The sequence below is a fragment of the Platalea leucorodia genome (genome assembly GCF_965183815.1).
Source record: "Platalea leucorodia genome assembly, chromosome: 3".
Lineage (NCBI taxonomy): Eukaryota > Metazoa > Chordata > Aves > Pelecaniformes > Threskiornithidae > Platalea > Platalea leucorodia.
The window spans coordinates 23,999,417-24,017,222 of NC_138825.1; the positions used below are offsets into that span (position 1 = coordinate 23,999,417).

Consider the following 17,806-nt stretch of genomic DNA (forward strand, 5'->3'; position numbering starts at 1 on the left):
TCATCATGAAGTTAGAATTTATCAGACTGTTAAGGTAAAAACAGACAAGGAAAACATTGTTATATATATAAAAATTTTAAAATCTGAAATATAGAGAATCTTATTTTTAAATGGAATTTCGTTTGGAAGCCCCACAGTTGCCACCTCACAGATTTCTTTCTTCCTGTATTTTACACTGGGATCTCTTGCAACAAGCAACCAGTAGGTGGAGCAGGCAACATGACTTATCACATGATAAGAAGGCCATGGACTTGACTGTTGGGGGTTTTTTCATAATTATGGAAATCATGTAGGAGAAATCTCCAAACAAAAGAAGCTCATGTGTGTAAGATGTTACTTGACTAGTTATTGATACTACTGGCATATATAGCAAGTTGATTAAAAGCTCAATATTTCATGACGTTTTGGAGCTCACGCTTTATTTTTCCAGATGCTATTTGGCAACTAACTTAATTTAAATCAAATAAAAATTTACTTTCTGTTTACAAGCCCACTCTTAACTCTACAAATAGGGTTATATTTGTGTTGCGTGGATACTACTGGTACTACAGAAAAAAAATACGTAGATCTTTTTTAGTAAAGCAAAAAACTGTTTTGAAGTTGGCAGGATGCATAACATTGTACTTTCACAGAAAGACAGTCAATAATTATATTATTAATATAAATTATTAATACATATTAATAACAGCAAATTAACATTACTACTGTTAGTAATCATTGATTATGCAAACATCCTAACGTGTTTAACTTTCTTTTCTTTACACTTCTTTGCTAAAATACTGACATTCTTTTGTTCAAATTAACTGCTTAGTTCTGATGTGGATTAAAATGTTTGTGTAAATGCAATGTATTTCTACAAGTAGCAATTTGAATAAGTTTCTATGGTAAAATACGCTCCGTCAACTGTTTGCAAAAAATATAGGAAAATTGTAAAGTATAGTGTAATACTATACTTTTTTTTATCATCCAATGATTTCCCTGAACATCAGTTTCATGGCAATGGTACTCAATACACACACCTCCCTCCCCAGAAAGCGGGGAACTGCATGACAAACCAACTTAAATGTAGGTATGCCTATATAATGCTTTGTAGGCAGATCAAACTTCTTCTTCCTGAGTTTAAAGCATGAACACACTTATTCTGCCCATATTTTGAGCTGACCAGAAGCTGTGTAACTGCATTAATTCTTGAGCTAATATACTGTGGCTCTCAACAGGGCTAATTAGTTTGGGTTCAGCCCCATGTTATAGCTCCAGATTGGCTTGGAAAGTAATCAAAGCAAGCTCACATCTGTCTATATAAGACTATATGTATATACCTGGTACCAATAACAACAAATAATGCATACTAATTCAGAGTTTGATATCCATTTCTTCCTCTTTTTTTTTTCTTTATGAAGGTAACAGTTTATGGAAGAAATAAATGCTTGAATAGCAAGTTAATTCATGAAAAAGACAAAACATGTTGACTTCATCATAGGCCATGCTATTATCTACATACTAGACACCCCTGTACATTCATAACACTAGCATACTTAAGTTTTACTTTTTGAAATGCAAAATAATGCTAGCAATTAGGAATGGGCACAGGCTTATACCTACATGCATACATACATAAATATATGTGTGTATATATGTATATATAATCTGTGGAATAAGAAAAGTAAATCCTGCAACTAGTAAAGGATTCATAGACTTCAAGGCCAGAAAGGACCACCGTATCATTTTCTACATTGTGCCATGCTATGATGTTTGATCATCTCGCTGTTTAACCTGTAACACACTTTGAGATGGGTTTCTGGGTTTCAGCTTGTAGGGAGTGGAAAATGGAACTTGACATGCCTTTCTTTACTAAAGTTGAGGAGCAACAACTCCTTAATTCCTTTTGATCAATAAGTAAACACTGTTTTCTCCCCCTTTTTGCCTGTAGTAAAACAAAAAGATTCAAAACTATAGGATATATTTGAAACAATAATTGCAAATACAGATTTTGCAATGCTGTCCATATAATCTGCCTGAACATCTGCAGCCTTGATGCATGAGGTGGCTTAGCTCCATCACTGCACCTCGTTATGCATGGCAGGAAGGGGAGGAGATCGTAGCAAACTTTAGCAGATCATCTCTAGAATTCATCAGGTTTTAATTAATACATGACTCTACAATAAGTCCAGCCCATCAACCTCCTCTTTTCATTTGCTATGCCCCCTGCTTACAAATTATATTTTTTCCTTAACTTACTCAAAAGTGTTGACTTTTGCTTCCTGGTTCTACTGAGACATGAAGGCATCTTGCTCACTAATCCAATTAACTATCCTTTGAAGACACAACTGTAGTCAGGTCAGAAGACCAGGCATATAGAGAGTAAAACATCAGACACAGAGCATCAAACCAGTAAATTCTGCACTGAAATAATTTGCCCTGAATCTTAGCAAGATACCAAATTCTATAACTATGTGCAGTTGTGGAATACAGCCTTTGATTACAATAAGTAGTTTACTTCACATATGTCTTTGCTGGTTTTCAGGTTGTCTGTAGGTGTTGCATTGATTTACACTCATTCATGTTTCAAAATACTACCTACAAAAGAAGATGGGTTTTGGAGCACAGTTCTGTGATAAAGGAAAAATTCTGTGAGCTCTGAGTCCCAGTATTCACAAACTACCTCAGCAAGCAACACCAAGCATATTTTTGTCCTGCGAAACACTGGTAGCTAAATTCTAATTCTGTAAAATTAGAAACCCATATTCATCAGAACATAATAGTTACTGCTGCCCTCTACCAGCAGTCCTCCAGGTGGATGGCTGAAATACGGCACTACTTGCCATTCCTTAAAAATGTGTTACAGTTTGCTAAGCCAGTATCATCAGAAGTGAACTAAGTTACTAAAATCGTTTTAGACCATGGGTCACTCAATGTCTCTAACCAGACAATTTTTGTACTCCAGGTAAATATATAAATGTTTATGCATTTGTTTACATAAATTGTTCTGTTCAAAACAAGAATTCCCAATTTTCTACAGTTTAAAACAATATAAAAACACTGTGCAGATTATTCTTAATATTCTAAATCTAAATCTAGACAAACAGATTATTGTGAGCTAATTTCAGTTATTAACTATCTCCTCTGTCTAAAAGCCACTCAGAAAACTTTTAATGCTATTTTTTACTAATATTTTACTATGCTATTTTTTTTTGCAAATAAAATTACTTAAATTTGATTTACAAATTGAGTTTTCATAAATGATATCCAGTGAATTAAACTATATTTCTATTTATTGGCTAGATCATAAATGATTCGTAAACAGAGGGAAAGATTAAATATTCTGTCACTAAGTGTCATGGCATTTTTCCTGTGTTCTTTAGGATTAACTGTTCTTACACACACATTATAATTAACAACCTATGAAAAGGAAGGACTTAGTTCACACTAGCATACCCTGATTGCATGTTAATTGCTTATTCATATGAAGAATAACCAGTCACCAAACATTTATGGACATAAAATCTTTTTTTTTTTTTACAAAAGTTCACAAAAGGGACTAAAAAAGGCAAACCCACAAGCTTTACCAATCATATCAATTTGGTATAAAATATATCTACTGCCATATTCACCTGTCTGTAAAGCAGCTTACATAAGAAAGCCTGCAAAAATATACCACTTTTATCAATACAAAACAAATTAATCAGTAAATATTTAAAATTTATGAGGCATTTCTATGTGAAAACAATCACGCTAAATAAGCTGATTCAGGCAGTTCTAGGAAAAGCTTTAGCTGAAAACCTGCATTTACAATCTATCCTAAAAACAAGCAGAACACAGCATCAATCCAAGCATTAGCTCAATTAAAAAAAGGAAAAAAAATGAATTCCCTTCTCAGCTTAATAACTTGTTAGTTCTTGACAAGTGCAACAACACAACAATAAGCCAGTCAAAATGAGTTTTTAAAGCGAGGTTATGCCCTTCGTGTTGTGTTATCACAGTGGCAGATCAAACTGCTGACTTGGACTGTTTCTGCCAGCAGTGCTGATGCTGCCTCTATGAAGCTGCTGTCACAGAATAGTCATGGTACCTGCTCTTGCCTATAGAAAAGCACTAAATTGAACTCGAAGTAGTGTCTTTGTGATATCTTTTCAACAAGTCATGTCCCATTCAGCCTGCTAGTTTATCTCTGTCAGGCTGGGGGCCCAAGTGGTTTGCATGAGCTGTCAGGGACAGGTATACCAACCTGCTCAGTGCTAAGGAGGTAATGCATCTTTCGGGCTTGGTATTTCTTTTCCTTTTCTTTCTTTTCTAGGTCTTTCCTTTTCTCTTCATTTTCCTTCATTTCTGCATACTCTTGGAGTTCTTTTCTGTAACAAAATAAGTCTGCTAATTACACTACAACAATAAAAGACGTGCTAATGTTTTATTTTACTTTAACCCTTTTATAGCTTCACAGTGTTCGGCTATTATGTATTAGCAGTATACTGACACCACTGGAATGCAAAATTACAGTTCATTCAGTTCTACAGCAGCAGGATTCTACATGGATATAGCTTTGAAGAAATAGGATTAAAATGATAAAAACTATGAACAGTATATTAGTTCATGTTGCTTACTCTTTTGAAGAATATGTCAGCCGACATATTTTTATAGCTTGAAAAAATAGCATTCATAGATGTCCTTTTTTTGTCTTTAAGAGTCATTTTAGTTTGAATTTCTCTAAGCAGAAGTTATTATAATTTAGTGATTTTCCTTCAAATTGTTTCAAAATAAAAGTTGTCCACCTATGCTTCAGCTAGTGCCTTGCAACACTTCCTTCTGATCTGCAAACAGGGGAGACCTTATGGAATGAGAGAGGATAGTAAACACAGGATAAGAGTTGACATTCACCCCTAGATCCTTGAGCCTTTTGAAAGTTTGAGAATGTAGGCATAGAGAAGAACTGGATGCAAACCTTTTATGTGTGCAATGTCCATAAGAGGAGTTTCCATAGCATTAGGCTTCTTGCACAGGTCACTTTCTACTCTGGTCTGATAGCAATGGTACAGGCTACCACAAGAACCAAGAATGTGACTGCCGCATGAGCCACGGTATGACCAAGGTTTGCAAACACATAGTGTCATCTAAATGGGTGGGCCTATGTTTTCAAGAGGTCGTAGAAAATTCTTTCATGGTAAAAGAAATAAGGAACTGTAGCTAATACCAGCTCTCGAAGAACGGAGAACACTCATGATTTTAACTGAATATTTAGAGGAAAACTTTAACAGAAAATGGGTGTAGATTTCCTTCTCAATGTTTTTTTTTCCTAGAGCCAGGCTTCCCATAAATTATGCAAACAGTGGAGTGAATTAATGTTCTATAAGAAACAAAATTCTGTGCTATTGTGCACAGTGCACGTGCATGGAATTTTTTTGACCCAGTTAAAAAGGTTAGTTTGATTAACATTTGTTATTTTTGTTATTAAGAAATGGCTAGTTCAAATTAACCTGTGTGCCAAAGACACCAAGCATATTCAGTCAAGCATTTAGATTGTTTAAAAGTTAATTAAGTGAGTAAATTCTAGTCTTTATTTTTTTCAAGCGTGTGTGTATACGATAAAATAAAAAGCAAAGAAAAATATACTATTCACATATCTGGATAATTCAAATATTCCAGCAAAACAAATTATTTAGAGAGGCCCACATTAATGGTCTCAGTTGTTTCAATGAGTACCAAATAAGACACTCTAGGACAAGGGTCAAATCCAGTCAAAATATGCACATGAATAAGTTTGCTGATATGAATAATCCCATGGGAAAGTCATATTGCTCCTGAAAGTGTTTTTAAGATTGTGACAGACTTATTCTTAATATTTTAGTTACCATAATGTTAAATTAGTTCATCAAAATAAGTGAAAGAGCAATAATTTCTTTATAAATATGAACACTATGAAATCACATTCTTAAATACAAGTTGCAATGTAGAATTTGTATTTGTTTCATGCTATCTTTCAACTTTTTATCAACTAAAATAAGTAAAATATTAAGTAATTAAACATGTTTTGTTTCAAATGTGAAAGAAAAAATAGAATGAAAAGGAAATAAATTAAAGATTGGAAAAGATGTATAGGTCTGTTTCAATCTCTGGAAATATTTTTTGTTGCAGTTTACTGTTAAAGGCTGCTAATACAATATTTCATACAAGGTTACTTATGAAGCACACTGACGTTTAAAAATCACCATGCTATGCTTTTGCAGCAGTGTAATTTTTTTCCAACATAAGATTAAATTGCAAAATAAATGAATTACTTAGAGTGGCATGGCCCCCATTTTGCCACCCTTCTCTTGAAAATTGCTTATTAATATGAAAAAAGAAGTTGGAAAATAGCCTGTTTTACTGTATGTATAGCGTTTCGGGGCCTCAAAGCCTGCAGAGCCGGACTAGCTGCACATTTTAGATTGTGTTGGCAAACGGGAACGATGACCTTTCTGACCTGCATCTCAAGGCTATTATTAATCGCTAAGTAACCTGGTAAAGCCAAACAAATTTGTTTCCATTGAAAGGATCTCTATCTGTGTCTGAGAATTTGTGCTGTACCAAACAAACCTCATTAACTGTGTCCATTTTTGACAAAGAACTAGGAGTTGGAGAGATTGGCGACCTTTCTTTGTCCTTAAGGTGAAGATTTCAGAGTCACTGCATGTAGGTACATAAGCATTTTTACTTGGAAACTCTTTGTTCTAGATCAAGCAATCATAAACAAATTAATAAATAGATTATGCATATAGTATCAACTTTGTTCTTTTATTTTATGCCACTTTACCTTCAATATCAGAGTGTATGATCCATGTTTTACATATTTAATACTATTTCTTGTTCCTTTTTGATATACAGAGTCCTCTATTCTGCTTTAGTACCGCTACCTATATCTGATGAAATGTCTCTCAACATATTACTACAGTTTATTCATGTTCTGATATACTCATGTACTTCTTCCCAACAGTGGATATGGAAGCTTTCTTATTTAGAACACAAGTGGTGATGAAAACCCCCAAATAATGATAACAATATAAATTTGTTTTACAGATTTAATGATAATGGGATGCAAAATATTTCCCATTGTCATTAATCTGAATTTACCAGATTACTTTGAATGAATGATTAATAATCATTATTTGCTGAAATTAAATGAAGTCTAACATACTTGTTGAAGTTCAATGCAGTTCATGATCTTTTTAGGCAGTACTATCATCCAAATCATCATGATCCTTCCTGATTATCACACGTCCTCATTAATGCTGTACCATAATCCATTTAAAAGTTTGAGGTTTTTTAAGCAGTTACAAATAATTTTCAACATCCTTCTGCAGCCTACACATTTTGTCAGTTGTGCTAAAATATTTCTATCATGCATTATACTGCTCTGTACAGTTGTACAGAACATGCAGACAATTCTATCTCGGGGATAATAGCTCCCAAGATGATTCTCTCCTGAGAGGCAGTAGAAAATAAGGGTTATGTAGTAGTCCAAACATTGCTTGACTGGAAAGCATAGATGCTTCAGCATAAATACAGATTTATTCTAAAGCTATTTGAGCCTGAAACTTTCATCTCTTTTACCATACTTTCAAGAATTTGAATAGGAGCAACAAAAGCGGAGAATCTAAAAGTAGTTGAATATGAATATATTATTTCACACATTAATACTAACACGTTATGCACTGTGCAGGGGGTTTCACTGTTACCATACAGAAAAATACGTATAAGCATACGTGATACTAAAGACATAAACTCAGACTTCCAAATAGAGTTAGACTTCCAGATAGCTTACATGTAAATGTGTTTATTGAGAAGTTTCATGCTCATGACCTTCTACATGTAAGCCTTCCCAGAGAAGATAAATCCAAATTCCATTAAAGTCAATTGAAAATTTGTTGAAATTAAATGATCTTTGGATTAAACCCTTACACTTACTGCCGACCTTCTTTTGCTCGTACAGATCTTAGGTTCATTGAGCAAGAGTAAGCAATCTTTTCTTGGGACAATATGACATTATGAATACTAGCTATGATGCATGATACTCTGTGGACTCCGGACCAAATTTACTTCAGGATGAACTTTTCATGGTTCAGTGTGAAGTGGGAGAATTAAATATGGGAAAATCGTTTGGTCTGTGTTTTTAAAGCTTCACCAAATTTTTGGGGAGGAAAAGAGTTCTGTAAACACAAAACATGTTTTAGGTTGATTAATAATCTTGTTCTGTTTTTATAAATTATCTGTCTGTTGCATGCCTCATAGTTGGAATAGTACTGCTTACTAAACTGTTATAACTGAAAAAGTGGGTAATTTTTTTAGCACATAATCTTTTCATTATCTTAAAAGTTACCTCAGTATATTAACAGCATCTACTGCATCTTCCTACAAACCTGGCTTCCCATATAAGCTTAATCCAATCAGACTTTCTCCCACACAGATTTTTATGGAATATCTTTGTAGAGGAAATATGTGTAAGTTTTGACAAATGGAATGTCTTATCATGATCTGAAAATTGTTCAACAAATCAGAAGACTATCAGTGTTTATTAGCACAAGTTTAGGATGCATTCTTTTGTTAAGAAAGTGAATATACTGGGTAACACAAAGTGTGTTTTTCTTGTCATAGGGAATGTTTGGTGTAATTTAAAATAGGCATAGCATTATCAATGTACGTGCTCAAAGCCCACAATTAAAAATGATCCTGTGTAACAAATCTGTGAAGTAGCTATTGATTTGTTAATTATAAAATTATTTGTTTTATATAGTTTGAAATGAAAACATTTTCCTCTGACAAGGTAACTTAATGTTATTCTGATACTTCATTATGCAGTAGGCAGTGGTGTTGGTTCCAGCTATGAGATGCAAATTTGGTTGACAGTGCTCCTGCTGTCTGTATAAAGGTTAAAAATACACATATAATATTGTTCCTGGCACTTTTGGAAAGGTCTTCAAGTGATGATTTCAGCAATATACAGTTTTTCATAATTCTGCATAGAACTGCATCATTTTGCAAATTCACACTGACCTACATTTATTGAACTTTATCAAACTATTGTGTTCTGTTTGCATTTTCACTGGCATTCTGTGGTCCTTTGACCAGATAACCATAACATTATAATATTAACTAAAGTAAAGGGCATCTGAGAAAATCAATAATTAGTATAGTTGCCTAGAGTACCCAGAAAGAGTATGAAGTTATTGTGATTTTAAACAGTTCAGACCCCAAATCATGAAATTCCTGCAACATAGGCAGCAGGCAACCTTAGCATAAAAGGAGATACCTAAATTGATTTTACCTTCCTGACTATATATCATCCTCCCTGCTCAAATAGAAAATATGGAAGTGAAAATGAAATTAGTGGGACAATACTTCTGGTATACCACTGCATGCCACTTGATTTCACATTACATTGGTGTAGGTGAGAATGGAATATGACCTGCCATGATAATATCATTTGACTTAATCTATTATATTTGGGAAAAAATGAAATACACGTATAGACTAGCTGAGGATGTAAAAATAGTTTAGAGAGCTCTGTACTTTAAAGGCAAAGTTTTAACAGAACACAAGTACTACATACGTATGTTAGCTATGTACCATCAGACAGCTTGATCATCCTCAACCTTTTTCTGATTTTTTGAATGAACCTGTTCAGATCTACTGAGCAGAATAGAGCAGCTCTGTAATCCCCTTACTCCTCTCTACTATGATGTATACTCCTGCGTGTATCCTGACAGGATCCCTTGACCAAAATGTTTGATCTCAAGTTGCGGTGAAACAGACGCTCAAAGAGGCAAACAATTATTTGTGGTGTAAGGTATCTTACTGCCTAGGACACCTACCACAAATGGGTGTCCAAAATTCTTACTAATTTTAAATATGAATGTTTACATCAATCTATTCAACAACTTAATCATGACACTCTCTTCAAAATCTGGAGGAATGGTACTGCTCTGTCATTGCACTGCAGTGAACAGGAAACTAATATGACTCTGTGGGATGAAAAAAAATAAAATAAATAAAGCTAATGTGTAGGCATGCAAAAACACCCTATAGTTTCTATTATGATTAATTTTACAGAAAGAAATTCATGACACCTTAAAGTCCCATTATAATTTGTGCATAGTAGAACATACCCTGCCCATCCTTCCTTAATCACATAGTGTACACTGCCAGTGGAATTAAGCGACATACCAGTTCAACTGACAAGGTCCACAACGTGATCAATATACTACGTAGGAAATGTGATGAACATAGCAGTGAAGGGCATACAGTGAATGAATACCTTGTGCAGATCAGGAGATCAGGACACAGCATGTACCAGACGATAGGAAAGAACAGACTGATGTATCTTTCTTATCCTTCCAATTTCCACTGCTGTACAGTTACTCAAGAGCGTGCAACAGCTTTTCAAAATACTGATTGCAGAGCCAGTTTATAACTAAAAAGGGAGTATTTTCCTTAATCTATTATACAGAATCTTCTAATTAAGGTTTCAATAACAACTCATATAGAATTTTTCCTCACACCTATTTAAATCCTACTTTTTTAGTAATATATAATCTTTTCAAATTATTGCATTTTCTGGAAACATGCAAACTTATTGGTCCAAATGTTTTTCCCTTGTGTGTATAAATCCTTAAGCTGAGTTTACTTCATACTCATTGGCAGCACAAAATGCTGTGAAGTTAAAAATAATTTTTGTAAAAGGTCTGATTTAAGTGATGGTGTTTTGTTAGCTTAACTATTTTGATTTAATTACACTGTAAAACCCACCCATTACAGATGTGGCATAAGAGCAAGTACAACACTGAAGTTGCTGCTGGCTGAGGAACTGGATCCAAGTATACTAGTTCTACTTTATTTACACTCAGGTCTATGCTAATAATGCTAATCGTAACAGGAAAAATGTTTTCACTCCATGTCTGTTTGCTATTGACCCCTTCATGGAAAATCAGCCTGACTGATTAGCTTAAACAGTGAAATTAGTATTTGGGGGTAACAAAGCTGACCTGGCCCAGAATGGATAACAGAGCCCTAACACAAATTACTCTCATAGCAGTTTAGCAGCAGTGGTCATTTCTAGCACAGTGTCAGAGCTAAGCTGCTAAGAGAGCAGTCATGTTCTTAATTTTTCCAGCAACGTATAAAAGAATGTCTAACCACAGCCAAATGCCATTGAAAGTTTTCTAGCGAAGGTCATGTGAAAGTACCTGTTATCTTGTGGTACTGCAATTCCCAGAAGACTGTGTATGCTACCACCCATGCAGTAATAACTAGAGGGAAGCACACTGCTATGTTTTGCTACAGTGAAGCTGTTGCCATTACTAGAATGAACTCATTTAAGCTAACTGTTATCTCTCTGCTGCAGTGCAGGACAATGTAGACATATCTGTATTCCTTTTACTTTAATATATGGTACTTGGCAACATTTACAATATTCAACATTATGTGATTTAGAAAGCAAACATGATGTTATAACTTCTAAAGGTCATCAGCTAAGTTGATTTTCCTTCTCGGGGTATTATGAAAGAATTTGACTGAGGTCTACTGCCTGACTCACATTTTTCACTTACTTTCATATAAAAGTCTGCATATGTTTGCAAATAAAATGGTACACTTTTTTCACATTAAACAGGTTTTACGATGGCAAGGCAGGGAGAGCTTTTAAGTATTGACCCATTACGTATGGCGGAGCAGTGACACCAAATCTCACAACTTCATAGTCGTTGTCACGGTACCTGATGGTTTTCTCAAATTCCATATTCATGGAACAGTGTTACCACTTGAGCATCTATGATGTCATTTTTAATGAAGCATAAAACATTGTGAAAGACACAGCAAATGAGCATATTTTTTATATAGCAAATGCAATTATTTTGGGAGAGATCTGATGCATTTTTAAATATTGCAGTGCTATTTGTAAGTAAATATGTGATTTCACAGCAGTGGCTAATTACTAAACTGCAATTATGAACTAGATCCCAATTTTCAGAAGTGCTAGCAAATCGTACCTCTTATTGTCTTGAAAACCCTGAAGTAATCAACACCCCAAAAACTCAGGCATTCTTTAGTATGGCATGCCAGAAATTACACTCAGAATTAAAGTCTATTCTCTGAAATTTGGGTTCTACCATATAAACCAGACTACATTTAATTACATATTTAGGCATCCAATTATTCATGCCTAAAGAGTACAGCCAACATTAGGTTCTGTTGTCTATACCTAAGCACATAATTTTCTGATCTGAGTACTAGATCCCTTCTTGAGTAGCTAAGCACAATGCTGGATGGTGGTGAGGCCTCCTGCCACAAAGTACAAGTAGGCTAATGAGTGCTGCATCATTTTGAGTGCCATGCAGATGAAAGATCAAATTAGTTTGTTAGATGAGGCTGTAAACATTTTGCAATCAGCTAGTTAATTGGACAAGAAAAGAATAGCCTACTTGGAGAAAAGAGGCGGAAAATGTTGCTTTTTTGAAATATTTTGCCATGTGGATTTGGTTTGAAGACAGTAGGAACTATGAAGTTCATGGTAAAATACTGGGATTTAACTTCACCGTCAAGGATAAACAACTTAATGGATTCATGTAATTATCCCTACAAGGTGAAGAGTCTGAAGAATTTGAAAGGGGGATAATAATAAGTAAAAGTTTTGCCCAGCTTAAAAAAAATCATGCTCACAGTATGAAGAACTATGGCTTTTAAAGGGGGTATTCTGAGTAGCATTCATAGAGATGAAGAAGCCCTTTTATCATACTGTGATGAAAAGGTATATAAATCAATGCATAAGCTGACAATACATCAGAAGGAAAAAAAATTATTGTTGTTTTAATTTCTTATGCACCACAACTGTGCTGAGTTCTGATGCTGATAATATTTTAAAGGATGTTTGAAAGCCTGTCCAAAATGGTCACAAAAATTATTTTAAGCAGAGAGAGAACATCTTGCAGTGACTTCCATTGTTTATGCTTAGCACAAAGAATACTAAAAGGTGGCTAGATTAATGTACGGCTTCTGGATATTAAAGGAGTTTTCAGTCTAGTAGAGGAGGGTATAACAAGAAGTAATGGTTCAAAGATAAAATGAAACTATTTCAATGGGGAAATACGGGACATACTTTGAACACCAAAGGTAATTAACTCCTGGAGTAGAATAAAAAGGGGTTTTTCTATCTTTTAATGTTCTTAAAGCAAGACTAGATTGTTAAGCCAAAGCTTAATGGGTTTTTTATAGATATTGTTAGAAATTTGTTATTCATAGATGTGATACTGGTGATAGATCTGAAGTCAGACTAGACCATCTGATTCAGAATAACAGTATTTTGAGCACCACTAGAACAAAAAAAACACCCACTTTTTTGTTATTCCTCATTACTGTTCTAGACTGTAAAAATAAAAGAGAATTAGTTTTTCCATTTTCTGCTCTGAGTGAGTACTTAGGAGAACTAACTCTTCTTAGATAACAGAAGAGTCTATTTATAATGATCTAGAAAATCCAAAAATAATTAACTGAGACTATTAATTCTTTTTTTATCCCCTTTTTTTTTTTTCATTTCAGACATTTTCTTTTAAAACAACAAAAAAAGTGATTATGAGAGACTGTATACTGCTTTGCATCTCATGCAGTTCTATAATACTTCATGGGATACTACAGGATATACCAATATAAAGGGAAGGTCCATAATTTTCCACCACAAAAAAATCTGAAATGTCAAAGAAAGTTCAATAAGCCTTCACATGCTCAGTCAAAAATCAGATCATGAACTTGCAAAAATGCAATGCTGCATAGATACTACAATTCTAATAACAAAACACAGCTGTGGTGTGGCTCTTTTTAAAGGTCTTCACCACTGTAGTCTCTATTTCTCCCATGTAAATGGGAAATGAGAAAGGCAGTCTAGCTTCAAAAGCCTTCCATTGGGTAAGGTAGTGCCAAAGAACACCTTACTTAGTTTGGTCTTCCTTAATATTCCTGCTGTCTCTGAGGATTTTGCTAAATTGTGAGGTATACTACTTATTTAATAAGGAGTTATGAAGTACCTGAGCAGCTAACGGCAACTTTCTAGTTGCACTCAGACACAGTATCTGACATTATGATAAAAAAAAAAAACTTGTGTTGTTAAATCAAATGAACTTTTGTGCGTTAATTATGTCTTTTGATTTTCTTTTGTTTCTTTGGAGAACTCAAAAATAAGCTACATTCCAGCATGTTCTGGAAAAGCTGTATGTGTAAATTAAGTACTCACTGATGTATCTGTAGATACACTCACATATGAGCTGGAATATTTGGATAGCATAAAGCAAGCTTAGTTACATAATCATTTGTATACAAATTGCTTCTACAAATAAAAGAAATATCTAATTGTATAATGTAACACATAAATTCATGCATTTAAATTTTATGCTTCATTATTAAACTGAAAATTGCACACCAAAAGGAACCATCACCTTGTTTTAATAACAAAAGAACTGCTTTAAGTGAGTTGAGTAAATGGCACATAAAATTTGTCATACTTCTAATGACCTAAACAGCTGAAATGACTAGTTCTCCAAAAGGCACATGAAAAATATTTATATAATTTTTCATGAGTCTTTAGTCTTCAAGTGGTAGAGCTCTTCCCTGATAACCTAGTATAGCCTGTATATAGATGGCCTGTCATGTCTCTACAATTAGATAAAACCAGAACTGCTATAATTTAATCAGTTACAACCTGAAAATTATATTTTGAAAATCAAGTTTATTAATATGTAATCTTTAGGTAATCATATTTATCCTCCTAATTTACACAATATTTATGATACTCTACATGTCCTTGAAATAGGGAACAGGGACACTACACTATGAAAAAGTGGCCTAGCTGCTGGAGTTCATAAATTTTGTTCAGCTTTGGATGAGTTCAAAGAATTGCCATGTAAGAAAAGCCTTACAGAGGGAATTTATCTGATTATGGCAGTAATAATTACCCAGCTGTTTATTGCAGATAGAGAAATAATTCATGTAGGCAATAGGCCGTGGTGGCAATGACACTCCGCATTTAGTAAATATGCAAACTGTTCACTTCTAATTAACCAAGCTAGAGGATGCCCTTATTAAATGTATAAACTAAAAGTGCCTTCCTGACAAGTGATGAATTGTTACATTGCACAAACTCTTGCCACAGAATTACTGGAGTGAACTTGGGGCTTAACTTCATTAAGAGATCTTGTGGGATAGTTAAATGAGGATGGACAGCATAACAAGACCTACCTGACAGTCAATGATATGTTAGAGCTTAATGAAACTGCACCTCTTCCCCTTTTCTACTTATTTTACAGTGAAGATCCTTCTTCAGACAAAATATAAGAGTGTGAAGTCTGTCTATATAAGACAATACAAAATGCTAAGATTAGTCAGTCTTTACCTGCAGAAAATGTTTTATGAGCTGTCAGTAATTCTAACAGACCTATTTCAAAATAAAAAATCTATCCAGACACTACAGTGCATTCAAAGCTCACAGGTATAAAACTATTGTTATTCTACAATACTATGTTGCCACACCTGTTTTATTCTACCTACACCAAAATTAAACAGCTACACCACAGACCATTTGGTCCAATGAGTGAATGCAAGGATCTCAAATTTCTTTCTGCACTCTCAGATTAAAAATTTTTCTTTGTATACAAGTGAAATAAAGCTTAATGTTTAATCTGTTACTCCTAATGGTGTACATAGTGCTATGCAAAAATACATAGCCTTTATATTTTTACAGACTACAATCTAACCAGTTACTTATGTTACTTACGTTATTCATGTTTATCTGAAAAACTTGATCTATATTACACAGGACTAGCTAAAAACATGGTAAGACTGCTTTCACCACTTGCTCAAGAGAGACATGAATAGAATAAGGTACATGAGGTATGTCTAGCTGAATCTGCATTGGAAACTCAGTTTACTGTGTAATCATAATGATTCCTACCTTAACCTCGCTGCATTCAGAAAGCGCTTTCCTATGGAGTTAAAACAGAGTATTGCCTGCTCTATAGCTTTAGCCAGTTCATTTCAATTTCATGGTCAAACTAAAAAGACAAAAAGTACATCTAAAATGTCTAGTTTCGCAAAATGCATTATTAAAAGCCTACAGGTATATGAGCATATATGTGGTATAAAAGCATATATGTAAATGAAACCGTGTTAATATGCATAAAGGTAGGCAAAGAGAAGACCTAAAAATGGACTGACTTATCAAAGAGGTGTTTTATGCTCTGAATCTGTGAAGAAAGCCGGATTTATGGACAACATGTTTAGGAAGGAACAACCATCACAGAATACATGACTGTAGAGAATATTTTAACCAGATGTGAGTCTCTTTAAAATTTATCATTTTAAAGCTTTTCTATGGTCTAACTCCTACTTAAGTTAATACCAGCGTCTTAATATCATTCAATGGAAACTAGGTCAAATCACAAAGAATCAAATAACTCATTTTTTGTATGTTACTCATCCTAACAACATCAGGTTTGTAGCTATGGAAGTACTCTGGGATCCTCAGAGGGTTGCGGTTCTAAGTTTCCTACAGGATCCAGCAGTTATACCTACAATCCTCTGGAAAAGGCACAGATGTCTCAGATTATGTGCCCTACCACTCAAAACTAATATTTAAATAAAAGAAAGCATATTTGGCACTTGTGTCTATTTCTATGGCTCCCAAAGAAAGCTGACAGGATAAGTTTACATTCAGAAAATTCTAATTATGGGTAAAGAAGTTAAAAAGCATAATGTATTTCCTCTAGATATTTTTGAAGACAAGGAAAAGAAGATGGGTTGAAGATAAATTAGTTAATTAAACATCAAGTGAAAGACAACATTACAAAAATGAGTTTTTTATTGTTGCAAGAATTCCAAGGAGCTGTCTGAAAGGCTTTGGCACTAATTGAAAATAGACTACAGAATCAATTGCTTCTGCAGTCAATGAGGAGGAACATTTTAATTGAATTATAAGACAATATATACATTCTTCAAAACACTTTGACACTTGAGAGAATGGCCAGCACCTGGACTTATCTTTATCAAAAAGGAACAGACAGATGGAGGCTGCACAAGTTCTCCTCATATTACTATGACAACAGATGATTTATTTCAAGCCCACTTCATGGAAAATAGCAATACCTCAAAAGTTTTAAGAAGCAAAGTGCTTGCCATGTTAAAAGTAAATAGACCTCAGTAATGCTCTAGTAATCAAGAATAAGCTAGATACTCTTACTTTTTTTCAGTACTACATGCTCAGGCATATTTGCAGAACAGCTAAGCATTGGATTAGATCACCAGCAACATGTAACAGTATTGTATTTCACTGTTCATTAAGATTATAGAAAATTAGACTGCACAAAGGATTTGTGAATATACATATTGCCAAGGAAGTGATTTTTATCACTCTGCATTATCTATTTCCCTGATATTTCTTGAAGACCAAAAAGCTTTAATAATGACTGTGATACTAAATCTGCTGATAGAACAGCTAGTCGAACTTGGATGAAAGTCACACTCTTCAGGGCCACTCTCAAGGCTTTTTCACTACTAAAGCCAACGACAACGAAAAGGAGAATTTGGTGTTAATCCTCTAAGTATGTGAAATTCACAATTTATAATCATAACAGTGTTTATGTACACTATGGTGCTTGCTAAAGCTAGACTCAAGTCTTAGTTCACTACCTTTAAATCAATGTTTATTCAACAGCCAAGAAAGCTAAACTACCTGCCTTGATTGCACAAGAACCCCAATGCCAGTACTTTGCCACTGCTTTGTTAGCTTTCTGATACTGCTATC

General features: G+C 34.2%; 1 protein-coding gene across 1 annotated transcript in view; it reads right to left on the reverse strand.

Moving 5' to 3' along the window:
- Positions 1 to 17,806, reverse strand: part of SPATA17 (spermatogenesis associated 17) — a gene marked incomplete at both ends in the record, with an annotated part of 92,178 nt that overhangs the window by 49,373 nt on the left and 24,999 nt on the right. Inside the window, 1 exon segment of the mRNA XM_082305945.1 lies at positions 4,226 to 4,349. Coding sequence (XP_082162071.1) covers positions 4,226 to 4,349 — 124 coding nt within the window.